This window comes from Oncorhynchus mykiss, chromosome 27 (genome assembly GCF_013265735.2).
Source record: "Oncorhynchus mykiss isolate Arlee chromosome 27, USDA_OmykA_1.1, whole genome shotgun sequence".
Taxonomy (NCBI): domain Eukaryota; kingdom Metazoa; phylum Chordata; class Actinopteri; order Salmoniformes; family Salmonidae; genus Oncorhynchus; species Oncorhynchus mykiss.
In genome coordinates, this window is record NC_048591.1 from 48,761,112 (window position 1) to 48,777,638 (window position 16,527).

Here is a 16,527-nt window from a genome sequence, read left to right on the forward strand (position 1 = left end):
CACCTTATCTCAGCTCACTGGTCACCATAGCAACAACCACCCGTAGCACGTGCTCCAGCTGGTATATCTCACTGGTCATCCCCAAAGCCAACACCTCCTTTGGCCGCCTTTCCTTCCAGTTCTCTGCTGCCGCTGACTGGAACGAATTGCAAAAATCACCGAAGGTGGAGACTCATGTCTCTCTCTCTAACTTAAAGCATCAGCTGTCAGAGCAGCTTCCCCATCACTGTACTGTACACAGCCCATCTGTAAATAGCCCATCCAACTACCTCATCCCCATATTGTTATATATCTTTTTTTGCTCTTTTGCACCCCAGTATCTCTACTTGCACATCATCATCTGCACATCTATCACTCGTGTTAATGCTAAATTGTAATTATTTCACCTCTATTGCCTATTTATTGCCTTACCTCCCTAATCTTACTACATTTGCACACACTGTACATAGTATTGTGTTATTGACTGTACGTTTGTTTATGTGTAACTCTGTGTTGTTGTTTGTGTCACACTGCTTTGCTTTATCTTGTCGCAGTTGTAAATGAGAACTTGTTCTCAACTGGCCTACCTTTTTAAATAAAGGTGTTCTCAACTAGCCTACCTGGTTAAATAAAGGTGTTCTCAACTAGCCTACCTGGTTAAATAAAAGTGAAATAAAAAAACATGTCAATAATTGAATTGAGAGAGAAAATGGAGAGACCGAGAGAGGGGGGGAGAAATTATTTAGATGATTTTGTAGTAGTATTTAGAGGATTTAGACGATGGTGTAGTAGTATTTAGTAGTATATAGATTATTTATATTATGGTGTAGTAGTATATAGATGATGATGCAGTATTTAGATGTATATAGATTGTTTAGATGATGTTGTAGTAGTATTTAGATTATTTAGATGATGTAGTAGTATTTAGATGATGTTGTAGTAGTATTTAGATGATTTAGATGATGTTGTAGTAGTATTTAGATTATTTAGATGATGTAGTAGTATTTAGATGTATATAGATTATTTAGATGATGTTGTAGTAGTATTTAGATGATTTAGATGATGTTGTAGTAGTATTTAGATTATTTAGATGATGTAGTAGTATTTAGATGATGTTGTAGTAGTATTTAGATGGTGTAGTTTTTAGATGATGTTGTAGTAGTATTTAGATGATGTTGTAGTAGTATTTAGTTGTATATAGATATATAGATGATTTAGTAGTATATACATTATTTAGATTATGTTGTAGTAGTATTTAGATTATTTAGATGATGTAGTATTTAGATGATGTTGTAGTATTTAGATGTAGTAGTATTTAGATGATGTTGTAGTAGTATTTAGAAGACAAGGTACTCAATATTGCCTGAAGACAAGGTACTCAATACTGCCTAAAGACAAGGTACTCAATACTGCCTGAAGACAAGGTACTCAATACTGCCTGAAGACAAGGTCCTCAATACTGCCAGAAGACAAGGTACTCAATACTGCATGAAGACAAGGTACTCAATACTGCCAGAAGACAAGGTACTCAATACTGCCTGAAGACAAGGTCCTCAATACTGCCTAAAGACAAGGACCTCAATACTGCCTGAAGACAAGGTACTCAATACTGCCTAAAGACAAGGTACTCAATACTGCCTGAAGACAAGGTCCTCAATACTGCCTGAAGACAAGGTACTCAATACTGCATGAAGACAAGGTACTCAATACTGCCAGAAGACAAGGTCCTCAATACTGGGCTGAAGACAAGATACTCAATACTGCCTGAAGACAAGGTACTCAATACTGCCTAAAGAAAAGGTACTCAATACTGCGTGAAGACAAGGTCCTCAATACTGCATGAAGACAAGGTACTCAATACTGCCAGAAGACAAGGTCCTCAATACTGCCAGAATATAAGGTACTCAATACTGCCTGAAGACCAGGTACTCAATACTGCCTGAAGACAAGGTCCTCAATACTGCCAGAAGACAAGGTACTCAATACTGCCAGAAGACAAGGTCCTCAATACTGCCTGATGACAAGGTACTCAATACTGCCAGAAGACAAGGTACTCAATACTGCCAGAAGACAAGGTCCTCAATACTGCCTGAAGACAAGGTCCTCAATACTGCCTGAAGACAAGGTACTCAATACTGCCTGAAGACAAGGTACTCAATACTGCCTGAAGACAAGGTACTCAATACTGCCAGAAGACAAGGTCCTCAATACTGCCTGAAGACAAGGTACTCAATACTGCCTGAAGACAAGGTACTCAATACTGCCTGAAGACAAGGTACTCAATACTGCCTAAAGACAAGGTCCTCAAAACTGCCTGAAGACAAGGTACTCAATACTGCCTGAAGACAAGGTACTCAATACTGCCTGAAGACAAGGTCCTCAATACTGCCTGAAGACAAGGACCTCAATACTGCCTGAAGACAAGGTACTCAATACTGCCTAAAGACAAGGTCCTCAATACTGCCAGAAGATAAGGTACTCAATACTGCCTGAAGACAAGGTACTCAATACTGCCTGAGGACAAGGTCCTCAATACTGCCAGAAGACAAGGTACTCAATACTGCCTAAAGACAAGGTCCTCAATACTGCCAGAAGACAAGGTACTCAATACTGCCTGAAGACAATGTACTCAATACTGCCTGAAGACAAGGTACTCAATACTGCCAGAAGACAAGGTACTCAATACTGCCAGAAGACAAGGTACTCAATACTGCCTGAAGACAAGGTCCTCTATACTGACAGTAGATAAGGTACTCAATACTGCCTGAAGACAAGGTACTCAATGCTGCCTGAGGACAAGGTCCTCAATACTGCCAGAAGACAAGGTACTCAATACTGCCTAAAGACAAGGTCCTCAATACTGCCAGAAGACAAGGTACCCAATACTGCCTGAAGACAAGGTACTCAATACTGCCTGAAGACAAGGTACTCAATACTGCCTGAAGACAAGGTACTCAATACTGCCTGAAGACAAGGTCCTCAATACTGCCTGAAGACAAGATACTCACTGCTGCCAGAAGACAAGGTACTCACTGCTGCCAGAAGACAAGGTACTCAATACTGCCAGAAGACAAGGTACTCAATACTGCCAGAAGATAAGGTACTCAATACTGCCTGAAGACAAGGTCCTCAATACTGCCTGAAGACAAGGTCCTCAATACTGCCTAAAGACAAGGTACTCAATACTGCATGAAGACAAGGTACTCAATACTGCCTGAAGACAAGGTACTCAATACTGCCTGAAGACAAGGTCCTCAATACTGCCTAAAGACAAGGTCCTCAATACTGCCTGAAGACAAGGTCCTCAATACTGCCTGAAGACAAGGTCCTCAATACTGCCTGAAGACAAGGTACTCAATACTGCCTAAAGACACATGCTGCACGGTACTCAATACTGCCAAATGACAAGGTACTCAATACTGCCTGAAGACAAGGTCCTCAATACTGCCTGAAGACAAGGTACTCAATACTGCCTGAAGACAAGGTCCTCAATACTGCCAGAAGACAAGGTACTCAATACTGCCTGAAGACAAGGTCCTCAATACTGCCTGAAGACAAGGTCCTCAATACTGCCAGAAGACAAGGTCCTCAATACTGCATGAAGACAAGGTACTCAATACTGCCTGAAGACAAGGTACTCAATACTGCCTGAAGACAAGATACTCAATACTGCCTGAAGACAAGGTACTCAATACTGCCTAAAGACAAGGTACTCAATACTGCCAGAAGACAAGATGCTCAATACTGCCTGAAGACAAGGTACTCAATACTGCCTGAAGACAAGGTTCTCAATACTGTCTAAAGACAAGGTACTCAATACTGCCTAAAGACAAGGTCCTCAATACTGCCTAAAGACAAGATACTCAATACTGCCTGAAGACAAGGTACTCAACACTGCCTAAAGACAAGGTCCTCAATACTGCCTAAAGACAAGGTCCTCAATACTGCCAGAAGACAAGGTACTCAATACTGCCTGAAGACAAGGTACTCAATACTGCCTGAAGACAAGGTACTCAATACTGCCTAAAGACAAGGTCCTCAATACTGCCAGAAGACAAGATACTCAATACTGCCTGAAGACAAGGTACTCAATACTGCCTAAAGACAAGGTACTCAATACTGCCTGAAGACAATGTCCTCAATACTGCCTAAAGACAAGGTCCTCAATACTGCCTGAAGACAAGATACTCAATACTGCCTGAAGACAAGGTACTCAATACTGCCTAAAGACAAGGTACTCAATACTGCCAGAAGACAAGATACTCAATACTGCCTGAAGACAAGGTACTCAATACTGCCTGAAGACAAGGTACTCAATACTGCCAGAAGACAAGGTACTCAATACTGCCAGAAGACAAGGTACTCAATACTGCCTGAAGACAAGGTACTCAATACTGCCTAAAGACAAGGTCCTCAATACTGCCTGAAGACAAGGTACTCAATACTGCCTAAAGACAAGGTACTCAATACTTCCTGAAGACAATGTCCTCAATACTGCCTAAAGACAAGGTCCTCAATACTGCCTGAAGACAAGATACTCAATACTGCCTGAAGACAAGGTACTCAATACTGCCTGAAGACAAGGTACTCAATACTGCCAGAAGACAAGGTACTCAATACTGCCAGAAGACAAGGTACTCAATACTGCCTGAAGACAAGGTACTCAATACTGCCTAAAGACAAGGTACTCAATACTGCCTGAAGACAAGGTACTCAATACTGCCAGAAGACAAGGTACTCAATACTGCCAGAAGACAAGGTACTCAATACTGCCTGAAGACAAGGTACTCAATACTGCCTAAAGACAAGTTACTCAATACTGCCAGAAGACAAGGTCCTCAATACTGCCAGTAGACAAGGTACTCAATACTGCCAGAAGACAAGGTCCTCAATACTGCCTGAAGACAAGGTCCTCAATACTGCCTGAAGACAAGGTCCTCAATACTGCCTGAAGACAAGATACTCAATATTGCCTGAAGACAAGGTACTCAATACTGCCTAAAGACAAGGTACTCAATACTGCCTGAAGACAATGTCCTCAATACTGCCTAAAGACAAGATACTCAATACTGCCTGAAGACAAGGTACTCAATACTGCCTGAAGACAAGGTACTCAATATTGCCAGAAGACAAGGTACTCAATACTGCCAGAAGACAAGGTACTCAATACTGCCTGAAGACAAGGTACTCAATACTGCCTAAAGACAAGGTACTCAATACTGCCTGAAGACAAGGTACTCAATACTGCCAGAAGACACGGTACTCAATACTGCCAGAAGACAAGGTACTCAATACTGCCTGAAGACAAGGTACTCAATACTGCCTAAAGACAAGTTACTCAATACTGCCAGAAGACAAGGTCCTCAATACTGCCAGTAGACAAGGTACTCAATACTGCCAGAAGACAAGGTCCTCAATACTGCCAGAAGACAAGGTACTCAATACTGCCAGAAGACAAGGTACTCAATACTGCCTGAAGACAAGGTACTCAATACTGCCTAAAGACAAGTTACTCAATACTGCCAGAAGACAAGGTCCTCAATACTGCCAGTAGACAAGGTACTCAATACTGCCAGAAGACAAGGTCCTCAATACTGCCTGAAGACAAGGTCCTCAATACTGCCTGAAGACAAGGTCCTCAATACTGCCTGAAGACAAGATACTCAATATTGCCTGAAGACAAGGTACTCAATACTGCCTAAAGACAAGGTACTCAATACTGCCTGAAGACAATGTCCTCAATACTGCCTAAAGACAAGATACTCAATACTGCCTGAAGACAAGGTACTCAATACTGCCTGAAGACAAGGTACTCAATATTGCCAGAAGACAAGGTACTCAATACTGCCAGAAGACAAGGTCCTCAATACTGCCTGAAGACAAGGTCCTCAATACTGCCTGAAGACAAGGTCCTCAATACTGCCTGAAGACAAGATACTCAATATTGCCTGAAGACAAGGTACTCAATACTGCCTAAAGACAAGGTACTCAATACTGCCTGAAGACAATGTCCTCAATACTGCCTAAAGACAAGATACTCAATACTGCCTGAAGACAAGGTCCTCAATACTGCCTGAAGACAAGGTACTCAATATTGCCAGAAGACAAGGTACTCAATACTGCCAGAAGACAAGGTACTCAATACTGCCTGAAGACAAGGTACTCAATACTGCCTAAAGACAAGGTACTCAATACTGCCTGAAGACAAGGTACTCAATACTGCCAGAAGACACGGTACTCAATACTGCCAGAAGACAAGGTACTCAATACTGCCTGAAGACAAGGTACTCAATACTGCCTAAAGACAAGTTACTCAATACTGCCAGAAGACAAGGTCCTCAATACTGCCAGTAGACAAGGTACTCAATACTGCCAGAAGACAAGGTCCTCAATACTGCCTGAAGACAAGGTCCTCAATACTGCCTGAAGACAAGGTCCTCAATACTGCCTGAAGACAAGGTACTCAATACTGCCTAAAGACAAGGTACTCAATACTGCCAGAAGACAATATACTCAATACTGCCTGAAGACAAGGTACTCAATACTGCCTAAAGACAAGGTAGTCAATACTGCCTGAAGACAAGGTACTCAATACTGCCTGAAGACAAGGTACTCAATACTGCATGAAGACAGGGTACTCAATACTGCCTGAAGACAAGGTACTCAATACTGCCTGAAGACAAGGTACTCAATACTGCCAGAAGATGCAGGCTGCACGGTACTGAAGAAAGTAGGAAACCAAGCACTTGGAGGAACCAAATAAAGATTGAAGTCTGTCTGTAATTTACACTCCACCTCCAATAGAAGAAGACATTAACAGCTCCTTTATAACTATTAACAGGTCTGCTAAGGCTCTCAGCCTAATGTGCCCATGTCTGCTACCTGGTGCACAACAACAACAACACACCACAACAACAACACACCACAACAACAACACAACACACAACAACACACCACAACAACAACAACACACCACAACAACACACCACAACAACACACCACAACAACAACAACACACCACAACAACACAACACACCACAACAACACACCACAACAACAACAACACACCACAACACACCACAACACACCAAAACAACACACCACAACACACCACAACACACCACCACAACAACAACAACACAATACACCACAACACACCACAACAACAACACACCACAACAACAACACACCACAACAACAACACACCACACCACAACAACAACACACCACAACAACACAACACACCACCACAACACACCACAACAACACAACACACCACCACACCACAACAACAATAACAACACACCACCACAACAACAACACAACACACCACCACAACAACACACCACAACAACAACAACACAACAACAACACACCACAAAAACACACCACAACACACCACAACAACACACCACCACAACAACAACAACAACACAATACACCACAACACACCACAACAACAACACACCACAACAACAACACACCACAACAACAACAACACACCACAACAACACAACACACCACAACAACACAACACACCACCACACCACAACAATAACAACACACCACAACAACACACCACCACAACAACACAACACACCACCACAACAACACACCACAACAACAACACAACACACCACAACACAACAACACACCACAACAACAACAACAACACACCACAACAACAACAACACACCACAACAACACAACACACCACAACACAACAACACACCACAACAACAACAACAACACACCACAACAACAACAACACACCACAACAACACAACACACCACAACACACCACAACAACACACCACAACAACACAACACACCACCACACCACAACAATAACAACATACCACAACAACACACCACCACAACAACAACACAACACACCACCACAACAACACACCACAACAACAACAACACCACAACAACAACACATAACACAAGAAGAAAACCCAACAACACAACTTACATGTGGGAACTGATGAAGTTTTATATTCAAGCGTTCAGGAGTGCTGTTCGAGGATCCATTTCACTTTTTGGATCACAATGAATAAGGATCCGGGCAAACTAAGATACTACAGCCAAGCTGATCCTAGATCAGCTGAGGGATTGGAACGTACAAGGTATCGACGGTGCAGGGGATAAGAACTGATCGGGGGTAATATATATTATTATTATATGTATTTATATATTGGAATAAGAACTGTTCGGGGATCAGTGGATTGGGAAGCAGACAATGCTTTGTTATAGGGAGGTAGATTGTAGTTATGGTGCCGATCTAGGATCAGTTTTGGCTTTTAGATAATAATTAATAAGATTACATGGACAGGGAGGAACTGATCCTAGATCAGTGTTTTGGGTAAAAGGAGGTTGTTCACGGGAGGTAAGCAGCAGTAGTCATGCTGCAGCAGGGAGGGTAGAAACTGAACCTCCCTCGTCGGCACGCAGTTCAGTTCCCGCCGTCTCAGGGATTATTTCCATCCTCGTCAGAACCATTTGTCAAGGGAACAGCTTTGCCTTGAGGAAGACTAGTCTCCCCCCCCCCCCCCCCCTTCCTAAAAGAAGCCTCTCTCCCCCTGAAAAAGAACCGCTCCCCCTTGAAAGAAGCCTTTCTCCCCTGTCTCGCCCCCTCCCAAAGGAACCTCTCTCCAAGTCTGTTGTGTTGCTGCCTCAGGGGGAGTGGCCATACAAAGAGGTGGTGTCATTTTCACACCAGAACCTTGTGGTTTGTTATGGAGGTTTGCCCTCTAGTGGCAGATTTGTGGTATTGTATTGTTTTGACTGGCTGATACCTCCAGTGGGCTACTGAACCAATGCATTGAATAGAGATACTCCCATACCAAGGTTTTATTCATGTAAATTAAAACATTGAAGTTGATCTTGCAACTGTTTTCAGATCCCATGTACTGCTATCTCCTGCTGTTGTGCCCTTGAGCAAGGCACTTACGTTGAAATAAAGATCACCTTATTTCCCTCTGCTTTCCTCTCTAACCAGATGCCTCCTGGGCCTCGTCTGCCCACCAACGGCAGCCTAGTGGGGATGTCAGCCCAGGCCCAGGCCAACCAACGTCCCCCTGCTCCTGGCTCCAACACCCAGCAGAAACCCCCAGGACCAGGGAAGACCCAGGTCATGCAGAGACAGCTAGCCCAGCAGCAGCACATCATCAATGACTCTGTGAGTTCTAGGTTATCATCAATTACTCTGTGAGCTCTAGGTTATCATGTTAACATCAATTCATCTGTGAGCTCTAGGTTATCATGTTAACATCAATGACTGTGAGCTCTAGGTTATGTTAACATCAATTCACCTGTGAGCTCTAGGTTATCATGTTAACATCAATTCATCTGTGAGCTCTAGGTTATCATGTTAACATCAATGACTCTGAGCTCTAGGTTATCATGTTAAAATCTGACTCTGTGAGCTCTAGGTTATAATGCTAACATCAATGATTGAGCTCTAGGTTAACATCTGACTCTGAGTTCTAGGTTATCATGTTAACATCTGACTCTGAGTTCTAGGTTATCATGTTAACATCAATGACTCTGAGCTCTAGGTTATCATGTTAACATCAATGACTCTGTGAGCTTTAGGTTATCATGTTAACATCAATGACTCTGTGAGCTTTAGGTTATCATGTTAACATCAATGATTGAGCTCTAGGTTAACATCTGACTCTGAGTTCTAGGTTATCATGTTAACATCTGACTCTGAGTTCTAGGTTATCATGTTAACATCTGACTCTGAGTTCTAGGTTATCATGTTAACATCAATGACTCTGAGCTCTAGGTTATCATGTTAACATCAATGACTCTGAGCTCTAGGTTATCATGTTAACATCAATGACTCTGAGCTCTAGGTTATCATGTTAACATCTGACTCTGAGTTCTAGGTTATCATGTTAACATCAATGACTCTGAGCTCTAGGTTATCATGTTAACATCAATGACTCTGAGCTCTAGGTTATCATGTTAATATCAATGACTCTGAGTTCTAGGTTATCATGTTAACATCAATGACTCTGAGCTCTAGGTTAACATGTTAACACCTGACTCTGAGCTCTAGGTTAACATGTTAGAATCTGACTCTGAGCTCTAGGTTAACATCTGACTCTGAGCTCTAGGTTATCATGTTAACATCTGACTCTGAGCTGTAGGTTATCATGTTAACATCTGACTCTGAGCTCTAGGTTAACACCTGACTCTGAGCTCTAGGTTAACATGTTAGAATCTGACTCTGAGCTCTAGGTTAACATCTGACTCTGAGCTCTAGGTTATCATGTTAACACCTGACTCTGAGCTCTAGGTTATCATGCTAACATCAATGACTCTGTGAGCTCTAGGTTAACATCTGACTCTGAGCTCTAGGTTATCATGTTAACATCTGACTCTGAGCTCTAGGTTATCATGTTAACATCTGACTCTGAGCTCTAGGTTATCATGTTAACACCTGACTCTGAGCTCTAGGTTATCATGTTAACATCAATGACTCTGAGTTCTAGGTTATCATGTTAACATCAATGACTCTGAGCTCTAGGTTATCATGTTAACATCAATGACTCTGAGCTCTAGGTTATCATGTTAACATCAATGACTCTGAGCTCTAGGTTATCATGTTAACATCTGACTCTGAGCTCTAGGTTATCATGTTAACATCTGACTCTGAGCTCTAGGTTATCATGTTAACATCTGACTCTGAGCTCTAGGTTATCATCTGACTCTGAGCTCTAGGTTAACATGTTAACACCTGACTCTGAGCTCTAGGTTATCATGTTAACATCTGACTCTGAGCTCTAGGTTATCATCTGACTCTGAGCTCTAGGTTAACATGTGACTCTGTCTTACAAAATGTTTCACTTTGGGAACTCAGACAGTTCCCACTCGTTCCCCTTCAATCCCACCCCTGACAATCTCATGTTGGATTTGAACATGTAAACAAAATGTCATTGTTGTTTCATTGTTTCTTTCTGTTGTGTTTCAGGACAAAATCAATAGTAGCCAGGATCTGTTTAACCGTCATCTAACCAGACCACCACCAGACTATAAACAGCCCAGAGGAATGGTCCAACCTACAGGCCTTTTCACAGGTACATCATTCATTTGAATCATTCATTGCTTCCATGTAGGAAGGAAAAAAACAGTATTGGCTCTTAATGGTTTTCCATCATTGTTTGTGTCTGTATGAGCCAATCAGAACAGAATCAGAACAATCTTTGTGTATTCAGGTATGAGTTCTTCGCAGTCGTTGTCGACCAACGGGTCTGACCAGAGTGACCTTCTATCCATGTCCTGCCACATGCCCAGCGGCCCGGGATCCAAGATGACCCCTCCTCCCACGGACTGGAGGTTTGGAAGAGGCCCCAACACTCACCAGATCCAACAGCACAACAACCAGACCAAGATGGGACTCGGAGTCGGAGGAGGACTCAACCAAAACAAGTCCAGGTTCCCTGGTCCTCCCAACGGCCAGGGTAATGGGTTTGAGGTGGGTGGTCTTACCAGTGTACAACATCCCTCAAGGACATCAGTAGGCCAGCAGGGTGGAGGGATGCCCAGTCAGGGGCAGGGTCTCGGGCTGGGGGGTGTGATGGGCTGGCCTCCTGGAGCTAAAGCTCCCATCATGGTCCCTGGGTCTCTCGGGGTAAGGCAGCCCCCGAACTCGCTCCAACCACAGGGTGCCCATTCCCAGTCTCAGCTCGACATGTCCAGCCACCAGTACCCTCCTGGCCCCCGGCACATAGGCCCTGGCCCACCCAACCAGGTGGCACCAGAAATTGGCATGCTGCCTCTGAACCCAGCCCTCCGCAGCTCCACCACCACCACCAACCCCAGACCCAGCCAACCCATGATGCCTCCTCTGCCAGGGCTACCAAGCCTCAACCAGGCCTCTCCGGAGCAGAGGGTTCCCGCTGGGGGCAGCACCATCGGGGTCTTCCCACCACATAACCACAACCCTGGGGGAAGCTACCAGACCCAGAACAGCCGGGCTGTTAACCGACTGACCTTTGAATTCCTCCAGGAGGGAGACAACACCGTCCCAGGGATCAACACTGACTCAGACTTCATCGACTCGCTGCTGAAGTCTGGATCCGGCAACGACGACTGGATGAAAGACATCAACCTCGATGAGATCCTGGGCAGTCACTCATAAAGTGGGATGATGTGGGATTGCATAAATAGGGCCCAGAGTTTTTCCATGCAGCTCTCATGAATTGGGGTTCATTCCAGAGTTGTTCTCTTCTTCAAGTCTCATGAATTGGGGTTCATTCTAGAGAGTTTTTCTGTAGAACAATTCCACAGAATTGGTGGCCAGTTTTTCCATCAAAACATTCCATAGAATTGGGAGCGCTGGTCAGGAGTTTTTCCAGGTTAGATGGGCCATGTGGTGTGGAAAAACTCCTGGCCTTAATTATAGGCTCCAACTAGAGCCAGGAGCTCCTCCCTCTTCTGGTCAGGATAAACTCCAGGACCCATCCATAAAGACTGATAACTGCAAACGCAGAACTTTCCCCATACAGAGACTATGGATGGCCTTGGGAAGTGCATCCCAAATGGCACCCTATTCCCTTTATAGTGCACTACTGTAGACCAGGATCCATAGGGCTATGGTTGAAAGTAGTGCACTATATAGGGAATAGGGTATCATTTGAAACACAGACCATGAATGGCCATGAGTCAGAATTCATCTAAAGGGATTACATTTGCAAAGCTATAATGTCATTTTGTAAACCCAATATATAATTTGATATCTAATTGTACTTTTTGTGTATTCCTGTGAAGAAATATATATTCTGTATAATAATATTTTAGTACATTATAAAGGTTAATTGAATAAGAGGATTCTCTGACAGCGTCTTGACCTGATTCTGAATATATTCTATCAAACCTTTCTCTTTTCATAACATGGGTATCGTCCAAAAATGTCACCCTATTCCATACATAGTGCACTACCCAGTCTTCATTATGTAGGGGATAGGGTGTCATTTCTGACACAGATATGGGAGGTAGTGTACTGCTAGTGACTAGAGCCATGTGGCCCCTGTAATACATGGGGTAGAGGGGTCCAACCATGGTCAACTGTGAACAGGAAGTGGCTGTCATACTTCCAGACTTTGTCCCAAATGACACCGTAATTCCCCTTTTATTATGCTCTACCACATAATGCTCTGGTCAGAAGTAGAGTACTGTAATAGGGAATAGAGCGTCATGACAGGATATACTACCCCCCCCCTTTTATTATGCTCTACCACATAATGCTCTGGTCAGAAGTAGAGTACTGTAATAGGGAATAGAGCGTCATGACAGGATATACACCCCCCCCCCCCCCCCCCCCCCCACCCAGACCCATCGTGGTGTTTCATGTTTTGAATGATGACGCTGTCTCAGGTGTTTGTTATATTTAGACACTTTACTCATCATGTTATTTCTACTTTTCTGGCTCATCGCCTGGGACTGGTTTGAACGGCAAGCCACACCTTAAACCATTTATTTTAGATTTTTTGATCTAATATTTAATAATCTATTGGGAGAAAAAAATATATACGACATTATAAACAATCTAATGAATAAAAATGTTTTAAATAAAGTGTGAGCCTTTGTACTTTCTGTTGCTGTTCCAGGAAAGATCAGGATTATTTAGAGAGCTAAATATTGGAAGAAATTAATTTGTTCAAAACTGTTTAACTATTGTCTTTCTCTCTCTCTCTGGGTCAACTACTCTCCACATGTTATATACTGCAGCTACCTAGCTGTAGCCTATGCTTTCAGTACTAGATTCATTCTCTGATCCTTTGATTGGGTGGACAACATGTCAGTTCATGCTGCAAGAGCTCTGATAGGTTGGAAGACGTCCTCCGGAAGTTGTCATAATTACTGTGTAAGTCTATGGAAGGGGGTGAGAACCATGAGCCTCCTAGGTTTTGTATTAAAGTCAATGTACCCAGAGGAGGACGGAGGCTAGCTGTCCTCCGGCTACACCATGTTGCTACCCTACAGAATGCTGTTTAGGCTACTGTAGACCTTCTTTGCAAAATAGTGTGTTTTAATAAACTATTTGGTGGTGTGATTATATGTCGTATAAAAACCTTTCCCATTACAAATGCAGATATAGAGGACACACACACACACATAATTTTGGGATGCCTTTAAGGCGTACATTAGGGGATTGATAATCTCATACTCTGCAAAAAGTTCAATCTGATTTAGAAATTAAAATGTTATAAAAATAAATCACTATCTTAGAAAAAGCCCATAGAAGTCTTGTACAAGAAAATTGAAAATAACATTTCTGAACTTAAGCAGGAAAATGATATTTTACTTTTGAAGAGAGCCAACAATTACAGGTTAAACTCAAATGAAGAATATTACTTAATGGCAAATAAACCTGGTAAATATCTCGCAGCTCTGACAAAATTAATATATGCTAAACCAGTTATAATTTTAAAAGATAAAGATTCAAATGTGGTAATTAGGAACAACAATGGGATTAATTACAATTTGAAAGCTTCTATGAAAATGTATATGAATCAGAATTAAACAACATTTGGATGGATCCTACAGCTTTCTTAGACTCAACAACTCTGAAGCAATTATCAGCAGACAAAAAATAATCACTAAAAACAGTTCACCCAAGAAAACATATTAGATGCTGTTAAAACATTTGCATGGAGAAAAGCAATGGATAGCTTCCACATAGAATTCTATTCAACGTTTTGGGACACAATATTTACACAAATGACAACACACATGTCACTCAATTTAGTACTTCCTAGTTCCATGTATCAAACAGCTATTTCAGTCATATTAAAACCAGGAGAATCTGGAGTTCCCCTGCTGATTATAGACCCATAAATGTAATAAATTATGACCATAAAATAAAAAATAAAGCTTATAAACAAGGTAAACGTCTCTTACCAGACTAGGTCTGGTATAGACACAAACATACAAGAACATGTTTCAGTTTAAAAGAATATGCAAAAATATATATCTATAGATTGATTAATAATGGCTGTTAATGCTGAAAAGGTGTTAGACCGTCTTGAATGTCCTTTTCTATTCAAAACTTTGGAAACTTTGTACTTTCCAGCAGAAATAATACATTTTATAAAAATATTGTATGAATGTCCTAAACCAAAAATATACACAAATAATACATTCTCTGATGAAATTGCTTTTGGAAGAGGCACAAGACAGGGATGTCCGCTCTCCCCCCTCCTGTTTGCACTGGCAATTGAACCTTGCAGAAAGAATCAGATCGGACCCAAACGTAACAGGTATCAGTATTGGTAAACATGAATAGCAACTAAACTTATTTGCAGATGATCTCCGGATACACCTGACCAATATTGAAAACACAATTTTGCAAAAAATATTTTCAGAATACTCTAGTCTCAGGATATAAAATAAACGTGGAGAAAAACAAAATGGCAATAGGAAAATGATAATAACTCATGATATACAGCAGTCCTTTAACTTCTTATCCCTGCAGGGGCAGTATTGAGTAGCTTGGATGAAAGGTGCCCAGAGATGCCCTGAGTAAACGGCCTGCTCCTCAGTCATAGTTGCTAATATATGCAAATTATTATTAGTGTTGGATATAAAACACTCTGAAGTTTCTAAAACTGTTTGAATGAGGTATGTGAGTATAACAGAACTCATATGGCAGGCAAAAACCTGAGAAAAAATCCAAACAGGAAGTGGGAAATCTGAGGTTGGTCGATTTTCAACCCAGCACCTATTGAATACACAGTGGGATATGGATGAAGTTGCACTTCCTATGGCTTCCACTAGATGTCAACCGTCTTTAGAAACTTCAATGAGCCTTCTACTGTGATGTGGAGCTGAATGAGTCAGGTGTCTGGTCACACGCAATTCACATGATAACGATCTGCGTTCCATTGCTTCTCTACCGGCAAAGGAATTCTCCTGTTGGAACGTTATTTGAAGAGTTATGATAAAAACATCCTACAGATTGATTCTATACTTAGTTTGGCATGTTTCTAAGACCTGCAATATAACTTTTTGAAGTTTTTGTCTGACGTTATGCTGGACCTGCACGAGCATTTAACAAAAGTAGCTATTTGGATATAAATAATGGACATTATCGAACAAATCAAACATTTATTGTGGAACTAGGATTCCTGGGAGTGCATTCTGATGAAGATCAACAAAAGTAAGGGAATATTTATAATGTTATTTCTGATTTCTGTTGACTCCAACATGGCAGATAATTTTATTTGTAAAAAATGGCTGTGTTTTTCTGTGAGTTGGTGGTGACCTAACGTAATCGTTTGTGGTGCTTTTGCTGTAAAGCCTATTTGAAAGCGGACACTGTGGTGGGATTAACAACAAGATTACCTTTAAAACGGTATAAGATACATGTATGTTTGAGGAATTTTAATTATGAGATTTCTGTTGCTTTGAATTTGGCGCCCTGCACTTTCACTGGCTGTTGTCATATAAAATCCCGCTAACGGGATTGCAGCCCTAAGAGGTTTTAAGTGGAACACAAAAAATATAAAATACTTAGCATGCTTAATAAGT

The 16,527-nt window shown here is 41.9% G+C and overlaps 1 protein-coding gene across 2 annotated transcripts in view; it reads left to right on the forward strand.

The window, feature by feature from the left end:
• The window catches only part of zmp:0000001236 (mastermind-like protein 2), a 141,310-nt gene extending 127,740 nt beyond the window's left edge, over positions 1–13,570 (forward strand). For both annotated transcript variants that reach the window (XM_036964717.1, XM_036964718.1), the window contains exons 4-6: positions 8,984–9,163; positions 10,967–11,072; positions 11,211–13,570. In XM_036964717.1, coding sequence (XP_036820612.1) covers positions 8,984–9,163; positions 10,967–11,072; positions 11,211–12,136 — 1,212 coding nt within the window. In that variant the 3' untranslated portion in view covers positions 12,137–13,570. The remainder of the gene's footprint in view (positions 1–8,983; positions 9,164–10,966; positions 11,073–11,210) is intronic.
• Positions 13,571–16,527: the final 2,957 nt, after the last annotated feature.